Raw genomic sequence first — 18,278 nt, 5'->3', positions numbered from 1 at the left:
AGGTAGGTGGAGGTGCTGCAGCTGGTTGAATTTAAATGATAGTTCTGAACCCCTAAAAGTAAAAAACGTATCTGTGACCAGTTTTTACAGATTGATTTAAAGAAGTGAATACACACACGGCTACTTAATTTGGTATATCTTGCTAGAACTGGGTTGCCTAGATTCAACGAGCTGCTGAAAACACTCCTCGACAGATTTCGGTCAGCAGGTCTGCACAGCCGTGATGAGAATCTCCCGTTCCACCACATCTCAAAGATGCTCTATTGGATGGAGATCTGGCGACTGTACAGTGAACTCACCGTCATGTTCAAGAAGCCAGTTTTGGATGATTTAAGCTTTGCAACGTATTATTCTTGCAGAAGCAGCCATCAAAAGATGAGTACACTGTGGTCTTAAAGGGATATACATGGTCTGCACTGCAACCTAAGAAAATACCAGCAAATAGCTACAAAAGCATAAATGGAAGACAACAGTGTTTTGGGGGAACATTAACCTGACTGAAGTGCTGTGGAAGGGATAGAAACCAAAGCCCAAGTCGGACTATACTGAGACATGCTTAAAAGAGAGGAGGATTCATCAGTATTTGAAGGGGTTGTGAAGGAGAAAAAGATGTAATGTAAAGCTGTTCGGTCAAATTACTAAACTTTTGATACAGTGCAGGATGAATTGATGTTTTCATGTTAACACCAAATTCTGAATATCACAGCAGAAATTAAGACTTGTGTGGCCCAGCTTCGGTGAGCCTGCTCCTAGCTGGCAGGAGTGGCATCTGGTGTGGTCTTCTGTTGCTGTAGCCCATCTGCTTCAAGGTTGTGCATTCAGAGTGGATCTTCTGCCTACCTTGGTTGTAACGAGTGGTCACTTAAGCCTTCCAATCACCACAAAGCAGTCTGGCTGTTCTCGTGAATGGACTGGTACTTAAATAGTGCTTTTCTACAATAACGGTGAATTCAAAGTGCTTTTTTTTTTTTTTGTAATGCCTAGGGCTTTGTCTAATATTCACTTTGAACTTCAGCAGGTCGTCTTGAACATGGCAACGTGCCTAAATGCATTGAGCTTCTGCCATCTGATCGGCTATGTACCTATTAAAGTGAGAGTATATGGACAAACTAGGCGCACTAGCTGATAGCTACTGCTACCAGTGCTAGTGTTGGGTCCATAGGGTGCACAGGTATAACACAAACACACACACACACCTGCAAATTAACATTAATTCTCAGAGGGGCAACTCTAATTCTTTTAAAACATCCAACAAAGAAACAGAATTGCTGCCTTTGGCAATTCAATGCTGGCCTTACTTTTCAGCCCTGGAGTCCACAAATAACTAAAAGCTAACATCAGTATTCCAAAAAGGCAATGTTTGCCATGTTCGTTATTGTCTTTGTAGAGTGTTGTAATGTATAAACCAAAAGTAAAACTGATAAATAACCCAGATTTAACCCGAGGGAGCACAAATGTCACAGACCACACTGCTACCATGGCTGCAACAATGAAGGCTGTCCTAATTAACAAAGCCTTAGCCTGCTTTTTGAGAACAACTAATAATGGCTTCTTTAACGTTGGCTATTAAATCATTTTGACATGCATGAAACATGATGCACATCCAGAATGACTGGAAGACAAGCTTCACAAGCTACTGAGCACAGCTGATCTGTCCTCTTTTCCTTGTCTGCAGCACAAACTCATCGACTGGTGAGAGTTACTGCAACCGCTGCTCAAGCGCTGTGTGTGTGTGTTTGTGTGTGTTTGTGTGTGTGTGCGCGCACGCGCGCATTCACTCAGTTTCTCACGGTCCTTAAGAAGAAAAGAGGCCTTGTCTGGTTCCATTAGTGACCTGAGGAGCGGCAGCACTCGGTCCTGGCTGCATGGAGGACAGCGCTTATTAGACAGCAGTTTAGTCACGAGTAGGATGTTTAGTTAGAGAGGAAAGTAACAAAAAAGGAGATTAATGGAAGTATAATAAGGCTATGTGCTGTCAGCTGTTTCAACCTGTCGGCAGCCACATTCCTTTTTGTCCGTCTTTGGGACTAAGTATTATATTACCCTTCAAACCGCTTTCGCTCATGTCTGCCAAACATGAAGCTACAGCCAGAAGTTGCTGCTGACTGTGGTTTGCACAGCACAAAGACGGGCAGGGAAGAGGGAGCCCACCTTTTATCCAATGTTCAAAAAGAAAAATTTTTTTTTCTTAAAATTCTTAGTTATCCAGCGGTGATTTCCCACCTTAAAACCAAAAATTCACTTTTTTACGGTTCCTTTTCTCTACAGAGTGGACCTTGCAAGTATCCTTAATATGGCCATCTTGGGCACATAGCTCTGACTATAAACACAAGCTCCACCCACCTGATGTTCAAGCCTGCTTGCAAGGGCCATCCAATCAGAACAAAGCTGGCTTGAAAGCTTCAGTTCATCCATTGTGGTTCAGACGGTGGGACGAACTGAAGGGCAGCATGAAAGCCTCGTGTAAGATAAATATGGATTATTTCAATCTGTGAATTATGCAATGCTGCTGTGTGGAGCTGTAAATGACCATAATCTTTGCTTTAAACAAGCAAGACATAACATTTTATTTAGTTACATATAAAGGTGTTTTTCACTCTTCGTCTGCAGCACTGCACTACCAATCTCCTGACTGTTACATATATAGCCAGCAGATATGAGAGCCGTAATGATCTTCCCAGATAAATGCCGGTGAGGACTATCCAACATGTCAGCATAACTGCTCTAAATCGGCTCGCTTGAAGGGTTTCTACTGTGGTTTAAGAACATCCAGGGAAAAGTGTTTAACCCATTTAAATCCAGCTGATGAAAAAGCACAGCAACGAAGCCGACAAGTATGAGCCAGAATGATAATAACAGAAGAAAGAGAACGCAGCTTTGCTTGGGGTTAAGCATAAAAGATCAGCTGAAGGATGGGAAATGTCTGAAAAGAAATGAGTCAAAAAATGGGGTAAAAAGAAAACCACAATCACTACCCAGAAATCACAAGCAGGTGTAATATTATATTACTTTATTTATCTTTTGTACAATGTAATTACAATACAAATATGTTGGTTTAAATACAAAAATTCTGTAAATAAAGATTAAAAATAAACTCCACTGGTTTTGCTTTGTTACCATCACTAAACTATGGTTTTACAATCAAGTTTATGAGGTCATTTAGTTTGCTTTAACGCGGAACACAATTAACCTACATTTACCATTTTTGGGGGGGAGCGTGCAAACAAGAGTTGAGGGCAAAAAAACCCCAAACGATTTTAAACAAAATAAAAGCATCGATCTCATGAGGGAATCGGATTTGTTTTTGTAGAGAGAGGGAGCGGATTGGATTTTTTTTCTGTGGGGAAGATATATCAAGTCATCAGAAAACAAAGGGGTAAAACCTGGGAGGAGCCGAGGTGGTGTAAATTAGGCCAGTGGCATGTAAATTTAGGTTCTCTGAAAAGCCGGCCACAGGAAGAGACCAAACAAGCTAATTAAGCTCTAGGGAGTTAATGAGCAGGAAATCTAATCAGTGGCAGTCCATATATCCAAACACAATTCAGTTCCTAAGGAACATAGCAGGAGCATCTGTGGTCAGATTGTAGTTTAAATAACATAGAGAAGTAACCCATGGAAAAGCCCTTCATTACACAGGCCTGCTTGAACTTTTAGTAAGGTTGCATCTTTTGGACAAACACTGAAGGCTCTGCTGACAGTACTGGAGTTTTAGCTATATAAGGAGTTGCGCACAGTTTGAGAAAAACCTTGTTTATGAGGCTGCAGTTATAATAATAAGCAACATTGTTTTCATAAATTCACATGATTAAGAAGTGTTGTTTTCTTGAGGTTTTAAGAGACGAGGAATAGGATGCTGAAATGAAAGCGGCTTGACCTTGAGGAACACAAAGATGGCAGACAGTGCTTGTGTCGTGGGTGATGAATGTGTCTTTGTTCGACGTGTTTTCACGCAAACTGCCTCTTGCTTTTATCTTGGGTTGTTTTGTTTAGTTTTTTTTACGCACATCTGATTTTCCTTCCTTCAGACTTCCTCCATCCCATTCTTTAAAAGGTATACAGTAGCAACATCCTCTCACATACAGCTTATCCTTCATCTTTCCTCTCCGCTGTTTTTTTTCCCCCTCTGGTAATCAACTGAATCTTTGTTGTCCCTAATATTTCGACATCAGAAACCCTTCCAGTTTTGTTTTTCTTTTTTTTCAGCCCACACGCCTGAATCGATATCTGCTCGTGTTTCTCTTCTCCTACAGTCCAGAAATCAGTTGTGAGTGTAGCCCTGCTGCGTCACAGCAGTGCAGTAGAGGTGAATACACAATCATACTGTACATGATGAGACTTTACCCTGTGTTTGAACACATAAAAGGACTTCTGAATGTTAGAATGTAGTGCATCTTTTTCCACCAACCAGTTGCACAGTGTTGCAGAGTTTTACTTTTTTTAAATCCACTGAGTTATTAAAGTTCCTTGGGTTTGTCCGGTGAAGATGGAGTCCAAAGGACTGTTGTGCTGTATTGTCCAGAGTGTCTGTGTGCTGGATATCCTGAAGACATTTTTCAAGTCCCAGTGCCCTTTAAATTAGGCATTAGCAACAGAAATGGGCAACAATACCAAAGTGAAGCCATACAGACTCAGCTGGCCTCGGCAGCAGCAGTGGAGCATATTTATTTGACGGCTAACGGGTGGAAGAAACATGCCGCTATATACACACTTGTCTCACATGTCACATTACTGTATGCCCTGGTTATTTGGTTCCTGTTACATGATTCAGTTTCCCACAGTGCTTACCTTCAACTGTTTACAACCTGCTACCTGTAGTTTTACCTACTCTTTATGATTCAACAAAAATAAATATAGGGGATAGAAATAAAAAAACAACATGCTCCTGAAACACTGCTTTGAGATTTAGATTTTTAAGTACATATAACCTGTTAAAATAAAAAATAAAATACAATAAATAAAATACTTTTGGCCATAAATCTCTACTATTGGTCAGTAACTCCTTTTGGATTCGTAGGGTTGAGTCTCACGTCATTGACTAGTCCTTTCAGGTGTCTGAACTTCTGCTGTGCTTTGCTAAGATCAGCGTCAGTCTGTTCATCGGTCAACAGGTCACTGCTCTGCTTCTCCACGTATCTTGTCACATAACCACATTTGCTAAAGTCTCCACCAAAATCAAGTAAAATTGCCAAGAAACATGGGATTGGAATGCATCTGAGTGGAGTCCCCTTTTCAAAGAAAAAAAGTACTAAACTGCATTTCATCCCCTCAACACTGTACTTGGAGGGGGCACGTGCAGTACATCTGGGGACTTCCAGCAGGTAAATTAAAGCCAGAAGTGAGAAGAGAAAGCATGGAGGAGAGGCAGGTAGCAGGTGGAGTGAAAGGATTTAGTCCATCAAGTCTAGAGAGCTAGAGACCTGATCCTCAGATTACAGTCCAGCAAGCTGCTAAGTTACTCTATGTTTCATTGGAGCATGAAGAAAGCAAGATCATTGTAGGCTCCTATGAGGGCATTCAGCAAGTTGCTAGGCTGCCACAGGTTGGATCCTAGGCTAAATGTAAGGACCTCCATCCCATTCTAAGCAAAGATGCTGGAATTAGTGCCTGGCGTCCCGAGGCTTTAACTCCAGGATGAGTGCTACAGCTTTGGGAGGCCAAGTCTGTCTTAGAGCTCAATCTCAAAAGTCTTTTGCAGATTGTTGGAAAATGGGTTGGCTGTCGCAGCTGATGCCTTGTTCCCAGGCTGCTGAGCTGCTGGTTTTGTCTCCAAGGCTGCCCACTTGGCCTCAAAACGGTCATCCTCTTGGGAATCAACCACCGGAGCTGTTAGCTGGCTGCCCTCTGGCGGCCAGCTGCTACTAGTGCCACAATTTCCACTAGTGCTGGAGGTCCCATTTTGGAGGGCCACTGTGGTGCTGCTGTGCGGTGCAAGGCCATTAATGGCTGTTGATAAAGGTGGAGTGGATGAAAATGGAGGTGTTGAAAAACCTGCAGAGTGGCCAACGGCACTAGGTGGGACTGGATAGGAATGGGCTTGCCCGACTGCTCCAAGCGTCCCCACCTTGGGTCCTCCTCCTCCAGCCGAGCCCATAGAGCTGCCTGTGCCCGACGAGCCTGTGGCAGTGCAGAAGACGTTGGCCACCATTTGCGATGGTGTGATGCCTACCACAGGCACACTGGCATTGGGATAGGTCATACTGCTTGCTAGACCTGGCATGTAGGTCTGCATGGGCACAAAAGCAGGTTGGACAGGCTGACTGGCAAACATTCCCACAGGGGCTGGAGTGTTATCAAAAGCCAAAGGGAACGGTTGCATGGAGCTTGGAAGTGAGCCTGGAGGTCCAGGGAGGGAGGGCTGGATCATGGGGGCTCCAGACATGCTTGGCCCTGACATGGTGGGTATGGACATGGACGGAAGAGACATAGGGGGACCTGAAACTGGAGGTCCAGGTATTAGAGGAACTGATGATATCGACATTGGTGGGAGGGGCATCGGAGCCTGACCTGAAAGAGCAGAGGGGCCGGAAATAAGAGGTTTGGACATGGGCACAGTGGACACTGGGGCAGCTGACATGGCTGCCTGACTGGACATCTGATGACTGGAGATGGAGGGAGGTCCGGGGATGGTGGGGATGGCGGGGCCGGGAGGAGGTGTCTGTTGGGCCTTCACAGCCTTGGAGACCTCCTCCAACCATCTCTCAGCCTCAGATGGCGTGCGTTTGTGGCCACTTTGCATTTGCATCGCCACAGAAACCGGAGGAGGAGAGTGGAGAGGAGCTTCCGCCTGTACCCATGAGGAGGTGGCTAGAAGTGATGGAGTAAAAGTTTTACTTAAACTTGCCCACCACTTGTTATAATTCAAAACTAATATTGATCTATTATAGTCTCATCTTACCTTGCATTGGCGCAGGTGGAGGAGGCAGAACAGGGGGCACGGTGCCGGTTGGCGGGCCATTTGCAGACAAGGAAGGGTTGGAGAAGAGCTCGTCTGATGGTTTGGTGAACGAGGTGTTGATCTGGCTACACAGAGCATTTATACTGCTGTCTCCCTCACCAGGCAATCCCATATCCATCTCTGGTATTAGCAAGATAAGGACACACGAGGGGGAGGTGGGGAAGGAGAGAGAAAGAAATGAGACAAAGAGTAAAGCATGAAAAGAAGAGATGGAATACACAATTGTTGAACAGACCTAGTTAGCATCAAAAGCATAAAACTAGAGCATTTAAATACTTTGATGCTCGCCACTGTTTGACCTAAAAAGCAACAAAATACAAGTTTCTTACATCAACCATGGGTTAAACCACTGACTGCAGATATAAATAGATAAAATTCCTTCCTCATAGTCTCCTGAGCCTCCCTCACAACCTCAGAGAAATGATGCTTGTGTTTTTTCCTCGTCCTTCCTGTTAGAGTTCTTTCACATTGTACTTTCATAATATGAATACATAGACAGATTCAAGAATACAGGAGTGGGATTCAAGTAAAGAGAAATACATGTTTACAACAGATGGGCCCATTGTGTAGCAAATCGCACTGGTGTGCCATTCAAATCCATTCTTCTAATACATGTATATCTCTCTTAACTGTCTGCATTGTATGGCTACAAGCCTTGAATTATACTGGAGGGCGCAGAGGGCGCTGGAGGCATGTGTAAGGTCTCCCTTCAAAGATTTCTCTGTCCTTTGTTCCACAAAGACCAGCCCTGTGATCCCTTTCCCCCCCTGCTCTTGTCAGTGCCTCTCAGAGTTCAGAGGTACTTTAAGCACTTCACATGTGTGCCTATTCTCTGTGTTTTCCTCAGTGCAGTGGCAGGTTCAAGGGCTGGTAGAATAGTAGCTGAAGGCTAAACAGGACAGCTGATTGACCGCATAAATCAATACGCACATTGTACAGGGAGTCACAAGGGAGAAGGCAGGCAGACGAATTGGCTGAGACCATTTAGGTTTTATCTGCGTGTGTGTGTGTACCTGTCTATATGTCTATGTGGGGACTAGTTTGTGCCTCCAAGACCACTGAAATGAGGACACTTTGGGAAATTGAGGACCTTTTAGCTGGTCCACTTTTACTTCATGACACGCCTCCAAAAAGCTTTAAAGCTTCAAATAACAACATATCCACCAACCTGGATACGGTAACAGTCACTGGCGAATGGGAAATGGAAATAAAAGGATGGACTATATAGTGAATGAGAGTGGCTGTTGTGGTTTAGTATTCCAGTCATATCAAAAACTCTCTCTCATCTCTTCTAATGACTGTAATCAGCCTTGCTACTGAGCACTCTGATCCTGTTGCACCACAGAGAATGGGTGGGGGGTGGGGGGACTGTGTATTTCTTTTTATGCAACCTGTCTGGGCTAAATCAGTTATGTTTAATTGCCCTTAAAAAAAGCCAAGCGCTCCCAAAGTTGCACAGGCAGCAGCTGTCAGCGTTGTCACTTATCGCAATAATAACAGCACTTCACATAACTGCTTCTTTTTTTCCTTGTCAAGTATTCAGTGGAAGGTAAGCATTAAAATGAAAAAAACAGGATTACACCTGCTCCACCACGAAAACATGAATGTAAATTCACCTAAGATCTGCGGATGATTTATTCTGTAATATGATTACTCAGACGTGTACAGTCAGGGGTCAGTGATGTCACGCTCAAGCCAAATGGAAAATGTAATAACCCTCCAACAAACAACCATGACGCAAGTGGAATACAGCCCCGTGTGCAGATAGTTTGTAGAGGCAGTAGTCATGTTCTTTGACTTCTTTGGAATAACAAATAATTACTTGGAAATGTGGGGTTTGCAGTACCTTTAAAAAAAAAGATACCATTCCTTCTTGAAGAGTGACATCCCGCCTGATTTTCCTGTGAGTATCTGAGAGGTATTTTGATGCCATGTGTAAATTAAGTGTGGTTAAATCATCTCCAGAAAAATGAAGTGTGAATGAAGTTAGCCTAATATTAGTCTTTAGCATCTACATGTTAATATCATAAATCCTTCTGCTATAAACATAGTTTATTGTCTATTACCACTACAAAATATTTATTTTGTTGCCATTATTTTTTTCAATGTTGTATCCTTAACTGCCTGTGAAACCTCCATCCTGCTACTGATCCATTAGTAAGTATATTAGTAGCTTTAATACTGATTTAAAGAAAACTAATGGTGAAACGAATTCATGGTTATTCCACATCATACAGAGAATAGCTTAAATAGTTAACTTTCTATGTATCCTAAAACATTAGTGTACTTTTGGATCTTCCCCTTTCACACAAAAGCTCTAAATTAGACACCTTTGTTACTATAATTGGTGCACTTTCAGTAATGGTGCAGTCAGTCTAACAATTAAAAAGGTGGTGCTTAACATGCTGCTCAGCTAATAGGAGACAAAGCAACAGATAAATCAGGGCTCTAGAGTGCGACCAATTTGGTCGCAAATGCGACCAAATTTCTCCATGGTGCGACTAATAAAAAATACTTGGTTGCACCGGTGCGACCAAGTAAAAAAAATACTTGGTCGCACCGGTGCAACCAAGTATTTTCTCGGAAAAAAAGTTTCAGCAACCCTGAAAGTCTCCGTGTGTTCAACAACAGGCACACATTATGCCCATGTCGTGTTCTAAACCAATCAGAGATACTCAGAGGCGGGGACCTCTGTGATTGGCCGTGGTCCAGATATTCCTGCAGACCTACTTGTGTTTACGTTTGAAAGTGCGGGCAGATAGAGAAGGGTGAGTAGCCCAGGACAGAAGTGTATGAAGTTGGTATTGAGAAAATATGAAAAGAACAATTGATAACTTTTTCGTTAAGTTAAGGCCTGATCAGTCCAAAATTCTGAGCCAGCGCTCTGACACGGAGCCATCAACCTCTCCGTTTTTGTCAAACACTGGTCCGGAGACGGCATCAGAAAATGAGCCACATACGATCGACTCCCAGCCGGAGTCCACTGAAAGTAAAAGTGAGAAAATGTATAGATTTCGAATCGAGTGGCTTGACCAGTTTCCCTGGCTAAGATACAGCCAAGCTGACAATATGATGCACTGCATTTATTGTCGCGAGTGTGGAAAGACCATGGCCGGCAACACAGCATTTGTCACTGGTGCTAATACGTTTCGAATTGAAACGCTGAAAAAGCATACAGCATCGAGAAGACACATTATATGCCGCGATAAATGCTCTGCCAAAATGTCCCCGCTCCCCACTGCCTTTCAGCGGCAGGCAGGAGTAAACAGGTCATCGGAGGAGGCCGAGATGATCATTAAGTTTAACATCGCCTACAATATTGCAAAAGAAGAAGTTCCGTTTACTAAGTTCAAGTCAGAAATAACTCTTCACAGGAAAAATGGCTTGGACATAAACCCCACATACAGCAATGATGTTGCGTGCGCCCAGTTTATAGGCGTAATCGCTGACACACTGAAAAAAAAGACGTCAGTGGAAATTGCGAACAGTACATACATGGCCTTCCTGATCGATGGAGACACAGACATCGCCACAAAAGAATGTGTCATTGTGTACGCTCGTATCTTGCAAAAAGGAAGACCAGCGAATATACTGATTGGACACATTGAGGTCCAGCATGCCCATGCCCAAGGTAAGCCATGTCATGTCACGTAGCCTATGTATATGATTAATAATATTACGTCGTGTTACTGAATTAACCATATCTAGCATGTTCTTATCATTGAAAATTAAACATAGCAATAATACATGAATATAGAAACTCAAACTGAAAAAGACTGCATTGTAAACTCTTGATCTGATAAGTAAATGGTATTTTTTTTTAATTTGTTTAGGAATTTATGCTGCCTCAAAGAAAGCATTTGCTGCTCTTGGGGACCAGTGCAGTAACTGGTTGGATAAAATCATTGCTATGGGGGCTGATGGACCTGCTGTTAATTTGGGCAGCAAAGGGGGTGTCAAGTTAATCATTTTGAAAGGTTGTTAGTTAATCATTTACAAATCAAAAAAAACGTGAACATGTAAAACTGCGGTGTTAAGTAATGCAGTTTAAAAATTTGGGTACGCCTAACTTTTGTGCTTGTACGCCTAAATTTTGTGCTGGTGCGCCTAAATTTTATTTTTAGGCACACCAGTGCAACCATGGCAAAAAGTTAGTCTAGAGCCCTGTAAATGATGGCCATCACTGAATGTCATCTAAATTAATGATATGTCAGCATGAAAAATATAGTTTGTGTGACTGCGGAACAATCATTTTGATTACCAAATTACACATCCAACACACATTTAGACATTTCTAAACCTACTAACCTATCAAAACACGTGCTACCTTCTCATAGTCTTTATTATTCAGTCACTAAAACCAAATTTATTATTATGACGAAAGTGTGAATTGGGCACAGATATAAACTCATGCTTCGAAGGAACAGCGCTGTAGTTTTTGTCGCCCTACCCCACATTCCAATGTTGTGAACTTCAGCCTCTATCAAAACAGGACTGGGGTCAGGAGGTCAGCAGATGTCAACATTTGTCAGTATAACATCAAAAACGTTTCCACTCACCAGGGTTCTTGGTCTCGAAATCTGTCTTGCGTTGTAGTGTGGATGGCAGATCATTGAGACGGAGTGACAGCTGCCTCTTGAAGGGAGAATTCTTCTGACTGAGGGCCGGAAATCCTCGGAATGAGCCTTGACGCACCAGCTGTTCAATGGGCGCGTGGCGGCGGGGGATGGCATGAGGCCCGCCTGGTTCTGGTCGCTCCATAGGGGAGGCCGCACCCTCGGGTGGGGAGGCGGTGCCAGGTGGAAGGGCCGGCATGATAGAGGGCTGGTCTGGAAGAAGAAGGGATTACGATAATTACTGCTGTTCAGGACAGTTTTTATGTAAATATCATGGTGCTATTGTTGCCTATGCAGCTAAAAAAGAAAAAAAAACTTCTACCTTTCCTTTTCTCTTGCAGCTTGTCCTCTCGCTCACTACTGCTGCCCTGCTGGCTGCAGGAGGAATTGGCGCGGAAGGAGCCCTCTCGCACAAACGAGGTGCGACTAGCATCAAACGAAGCCGTCACACCACACTCCTTCTCTCTGCGCTGCTTCCTCTCCAGGCAAGCAGCAAAGGCACAACCCACTGCATGGCTCAGTCTCTCCCCCTGATGCAAAAACAAATAGAGAGGGGGGAAAAACAGCATTAAAACACATTTGCACACTTTCCCTTGTCCCAAAACATCATGATTTATCATATATATTTTGAAATGCCTTTTTCTGTATTTGTGCATAATAGAGTTTCTTTAGGATTGCAAAGAAACTTTTATATCAGTAAAAGTCAAAGTAAGTTATCCCTCTGAAAGCAAATCATTTCAGAGGGCATTTTACACTGAGCCATTAATATTTTCCATCCCTGGTACACTGGCTGCTTGTCTTAGCTTCTTTCTTATACAAAGACAGCCACGGCAATTACAGAACAGAGAGTCCAGTTTAAGATGAGCACACAGTTATGGATATTGTATGGTGGAAATGGAGAGAGACACAAATGGGCAGATAACTCCACTGGCTTCTATCTAATCCCTTCTCCTAATCCCCCAGGTCTGTGCTGCGTCCTCTTCCATCCACATTAATAATCCAACTCGCCGTCTAACTTGATGAAACCACTGTGGGGTTTAGAACCACATTATACTATGCCAGCACTCGTTCTATCGCAGATGTCTTTAAATTTCAGTCGGCTTATCCCAAGGTCATTCCAGTGACACTATTTTAGCGACAGGTAGAGAAAATTCATAAACAATCATTTAATTGGCTACAGCTGTATTTTGAGACACCTGTCACAGAGTGGGTTGTGTTTATGTTTACCTTTTTGACAGTGATAGGTTTGTAGCTTAAACCTATTCGCTGGAACGTTCAAGATAATTTAATTACACAGCAAAGCAAGACACGAGTAGGCAAAGTTCTTTATGTTTCTCGTGCACGGGAGAGAACTGGACAAACGCCTTTCCTTCGCTCGACCCCAGTTGCTCTCATCTACTCCCCCGTAACACTGCTCTTTTATTGAGGTACATGAATATACATAGGTTCATTAACATATGACGTCTACATACAAACAAAGAGTACCTTGCTTGTGCGTTGTGTAAGTATGTGTGTGTGTGTGTGTGTGGGGTCAGAGTGTGACCCCATAAATGACTTCCCTAAACCTGCTGATCTGGAAGTCCAGCAGTTCATCTAAACAAAAGGCACTTAGACTAAAACAGATATAGCTTTGTTTATCCTACCATAAAACAATAAGAGAAGGTACAACCTCTCCCATGCTCCCAGGATGTTGGTGTGAATGCCAGAACATTCTGGAATGCACACAAAGTCTTTGCAGACTAATAAGGATCACACATCCTATCACTACACAATCGACTACACACCTCTAAGCATATATGGTTAAATATTTCTAAGCATAAATGACAATAAACAATACAAATCTAACAGACAGATTGCAATGCGTGTTAATATATGAAAAACAACTGAAGATGTATTTTCAGTAAAATGTCTGTTTATTTTTATTCGGTGATTTGTTATTTTAAAAAAAAGAGCTACGAAAACCCCCCTCCAGACATTTTAACAACGTAAATAAATTAAATTTAGAACTGGGATCCAAGTATCTTGTGTGACTTAATGCTGTATGTCTACATAAGAAAATGGAAACATCCAAAGCACTCATGTAGCCATCTATAGACATTACCTGATGGGGGATACATGCTTCCTAACAAATATCCATACAATATACATACAGATGGCACCTTTACCTAATTCAGCAGTGGAGTTATCCAGTTGTGTATGTCCAGACCTGATTCTCTTGACAAAATCCAGAGTGCGTAAATGGCTTTATGATATAGATGAGTCTTATTTTTGTTTAAACCAAACTTTACCAAACACTATTTCACATAAGTGGAAAATATCTGGCATTTTTAGACAGCAGAGATCAAAATTATATTGAAAAACTAAACTTGCACTGTGCCCGTTACTACCTGTTGTTGATACAAGTTGCTGAATTATTATGGTCCCTTGTTGCCACTGCTAATCTCTTCCTGTTTTTAAGCCCCTTTAAAATACTGAAAGTAAACCTCAAGATCTATTTTTTTTAGGAGGGGTGGGGGGGGGCACAAATGAAAGAATTGTTTGCACTGATATATATAAAAGCTAGAGCAACACAGACATTTTTCCGTATAAATCCTAAAGGGTATCTGGAAGTGTCTACTCACCGAGTCTTTCAGAGCCATGAAGCAGTGGCACATCCATCGTCTTGTAGTCCCATCTCTGCAGATGTAGGAGAAGGCCTTGTCATAGTTACGGTCCGGAGCGCAGAATGAAACCTTCTCTATGGTCTGGTCCACGATGAGGTCCTGAGAGAGGCAGGCAAAGGAAATTAGACAGAGTAAGAGGAGATTATTGCATTTGACTGTGCTCGTATTACACTAAAGCCAATTGAATTGTTCCAGCAGGTAGAAGGGTCTCAAACTAACTGCAGCTTAATTGAAGAAAAACAGGAAATATCACTTCAATACTGGGAGCACTAGCTCACAGACCGATCCAATACTTGACACACTGCTTTTAACCTCATTTAACCCCATCAACCCCCCATAAACCTATTTACACATCCACTGATGACAGCAAAGACAGAGACTAATGACACCGAAGCCTCTTTTAATCTCTGCAATGTTTCCACAACTTGCCCTTCCTTCAATAAAAGGGTTATTCAGCTGGCTTCAGCATGTATAGTCACTATAGAAGAGACTAAGATGGGGCCACTGTCTTTCTCTGTGTACATAAAGGGGGCCTTCAGCTTACCTCTTTGACTCACCAAAAACAGAAAGAAGAAGAAAAACAAGAGGCGTGAGCAAGAAGAAAAGGCAGAAAGAGGATTCACACACACTCATCCACACACTCCCTTCCTGCCTTGCTGTGTCACAGAGAACAAAGAGACGGGCGGACGAGGGGAGAAGACGAGGGAGGATGAGGATGGGAAAAGGGAAGAAAGGAAAGAGGGATGTGATGAGAAAAAAGTAGAAGAATAACAGCCTATTCAGTGTGGGCCAATTAGTGAATGGAGGGGGATGCTGGTACTGAGGTGAAAGGCTGAGCAGAGACCGACATGTCTGTTTCTTCATCACTGGTATAATGACTTCCTCTGTGTTAATACGCACACATAATACTGTATTTATGTACTGATGTGTTTTCTAGGGATTTATAATTCTCTGTGCTCTTGTGAGGAATATTTGTAATGAGGTGAGCGGGGGTGGGTAACTCAGACCACGGCCTTCTATCAGTGAAAGGAAGAATAAAGCTCGGCAGTGACTCTGGCTGTGTCATCTATGCGGAGGAGTCACTCTGCTGAATGGAATAAGACTTGACTCTTTCTTTCTGCTGGTGATTTATCATGAAGGTCATGCACGTCGCACATATGCACAAGCCCACTGTATACTGATAGACTGTGGGAAAGGTTCTGATAAAGGCTCGTGGGGCTGTTAATAAGAGCATACTAGCTGATTCACAGAGGTTAGCTGATGGCAAGGATTACGAACAGGCAATGAAATAAAACAGGAAGAAAGTGATAAAAGCTGATTGTCTAACAAAAAGTTATTAAGTTAAACTTGTATTAAATTATTTTAATGATTATCATCAATAGTTTACACGTAATTAACCTGTGAAGATGTTGCAGACAATTACGTTTCGGTCATCTCACAGTTAGTTCAGTATTCTCCTTTCTCTCTCTTTTGGGGCTCTAGTATCTTCTGACTGGAATATCTGACTCTTACAGGCTTCAGTGTGTTAACTGTGTCTGCACACTGTTTGTTGTTGGCCAAGGCGTGTACAGCTGGCTAAAAATATTAGAGCTTTTTCTTGCTATAAAAGCAAAAAGACGCCATCAATTTAGTATTTTTACCGGCTGAAAAATAAAAACACTGAGCTAAAGGATGCTAAAACCCTGTGTAGAGCGCTGAATGACAACCTTAATATGCACAATTAGAATTCCTAATGTTCCTACGTAAGTTTAAACCCATTTTATGAATTATTGAATATAAAACATACTGAACTTGCTTTTGCAAGTTCAGTATGTTTCAGGAGTTTATTAATAAATGACGAGTGAGCCTGCTTTTTCTTTCCACAGGTATATTTTAAATTAACCTGTTGTTTAGGTAATGTGGTAGAAGAGAAACAAAAGTGCAAGCCAAAAGAAAACAACCTCTTGTGACTCCACCAAAACCAACGTTTTCTTCTCTTTTGCTGATATTGGTGTTTTTTAGCTTCAAGGTTAAAGCTGGCTAACACGCTGACTTATAGCAATTAAATCTTATACAAAACCAAAACCTCACTTCTGGCTTCTCTCAGCTTTAAGCTATTCAGTTGCTACAGTTCCAAAAGTTACAGCAATGTAAATCTTTAAACAAATATGGTGATTATGGTTCACAAATACATAGGTTTATTTTAGTTTTTCTATTAGTTTTTTATTACTTTAACCTCCTAGGACCTGGCGTCCACATATGTGGACATCACATTTTGGGTTATTTAGACCAAAATACTCGATTTTGCTCTACAAAGGCCTGATATCCACTTACGAGGACATTATACTGCTACTCTTCTATCGAAATTTTAAATGAATATCCTCATATGTGGATATGAGGACGAATATCCTCATATGTGGCTCTCATTTTTCTTAGAAACAAAAATTAGGTAAAAAAAAAAAAAATCTGCTAATTCTTTGTTTTTACATTCATCAGGTCCCAATCAGCCCAAATGTCAAAGAGAAATTAAAAATGCATGCCGTGGAAGAGTTCGGGTCTTAGAAGGTTAAAGAGCTACTATGAGGTTATCAGCAAACAGGATAATATTTACTGATGGTAGCATCCAGGGTTTTTCTGCTGTGTTATATCATATTTGTTCCGGCTAAAAATACTGCAATGAAGAGCTTCAAGTTTGGATTTGGGAGACAGAAACCTTCTCTACTTTTAAAAGATTAGGCTTAAAACTTTCCTTTTTAATAAAGCTTATAGTTAGGGCTGGATCAGGTGACCCTGAATCCTCCCTTAGTTATGGTGCAATAAAGATAGGTTGTTGGAGGTTTCCCATGATGCAATGAGTGTCTTTCTTCACTTTCTATATGTTTACACACCACTCTGCATTTAATCATTACACTACACTCTGCAGTTATTATTAAACTCTGGCTGTAGCTTTCATCCTGTCTCCCTATATCTCTCTATTATCGTAGGGTCTTTACCTTACAATATAAATCACTTTGAGGTGACTGTTGTTGTAATTTGGTGCTATGTAAATAAAGTTGACATGAAATGAATTGAATTGAAGAACAGAAAGACAACAATAGAACAGATAGACAATAGGAAGGAGGAAGGTTAGAAGGCGAGGAGTGGGACTGAGAGACTGGAAGAGGTGTGGTCGTGTGTGGCCTCTAAACACATTAAAAGAAAAAAAAAAGTAAAGCAAGAAAGAGGCTGCTCTATCAGGCTTACTCTCTGCACTGTCTCTGCTGCTCTTTATTGTGCTCTGCTTTCAATAGAACCACAGCGAGCTGCACTCACTGTAGGAGGCCTCCCTGGCCGCCAGACACTCCTCAAGTGCATGTGTGCGTCTGTGTTTACTTGAGTTTCCCTCCCCCACTAAGCACCTTTAGCAAGCAATCATGAGTCACATATGCCAGCTCTGAAATACCACACACACACACACACACACACACACACACACACACACACACACACACAGTCTCAAAAAAGCCTGGGAGCAACACAGTGGATACACAGTGGACCCCTCTGTTAGGGTCACCAAACTAGGACAGAATGAGAGTTTTGTTGGTGGTCTGAGGATGGCATATGCATGCCTTTACTAAATATGAGAGCAACAAAAAGAAGAAAAAATGTTTCAAATTGAAGTATTAGAGGGAAATAAGCGCATTAGTGGGCTTTATATCTTCTTTTTGACAGGCTAACTCTGTTATTTGTGTCTCTGCCTGTCTTGAGAGGCTGAGACTGAAGACTCAGATAAAATACTAGTGTGGACAAGACTGTAGACATGACAACAAGAAGGCACGACTGTGCACCGTGCCCTTGCTGTCAGGTGAGTGATAACATAGATAAAAAGAGAGATAGAAAGAAGGACAAAACAAGGAGACACATGATAGATAAGCGTTTCTTACCTTAGTTTTGTCATCTACCACCCTGAGTCCATCAGCCGAAACCCACAATACTGCTTTTACTGTCTTTTTCCCGCTCTGGAAAGACAAAGAACATGGGGCACTGAATCATTTAAACCTTTATAGACAAGTAGCAGTATTAAAT

General features: G+C 42.0%; 1 protein-coding gene across 2 annotated transcripts in view; it reads right to left on the bottom strand.

The window, feature by feature from the left end:
• Positions 1–2,982: 2,982 nt before the first annotated feature.
• The window catches only part of numbl (NUMB like endocytic adaptor protein), a 65,486-nt gene continuing 50,190 nt past the window's right edge, over positions 2,983–18,278 (bottom strand). For both annotated transcript variants that reach the window (XM_085479287.1, XM_085479286.1), the window contains exons 4-9: positions 18,137–18,211; positions 14,193–14,333; positions 11,894–12,101; positions 11,515–11,784; positions 6,896–7,075; positions 2,983–6,804 (exon numbers count right to left, since the gene is read on the bottom strand). In XM_085479287.1, coding sequence (XP_085335413.1) covers positions 5,666–6,804; positions 6,896–7,075; positions 11,515–11,784; positions 11,894–12,101; positions 14,193–14,333; positions 18,137–18,211 — 2,013 coding nt within the window. In that variant the 3' untranslated portion in view covers positions 2,983–5,665. The remainder of the gene's footprint in view (positions 6,805–6,895; positions 7,076–11,514; positions 11,785–11,893; positions 12,102–14,192; positions 14,334–18,136; positions 18,212–18,278) is intronic.

The sequence above is a fragment of the Copadichromis virginalis genome, linkage group LG14 (genome assembly GCF_057382275.1).
Source record: "Copadichromis virginalis isolate Kocher_CV1m ecotype Utaka linkage group LG14, C_Virginalis_male_GT1.1, whole genome shotgun sequence".
Taxonomy (NCBI): domain Eukaryota; kingdom Metazoa; phylum Chordata; class Actinopteri; order Cichliformes; family Cichlidae; genus Copadichromis; species Copadichromis virginalis.
The sequence above is the reverse complement of the archived record's forward strand: the minus strand, read 5'-3'. Positions and strand labels throughout refer to the sequence as shown.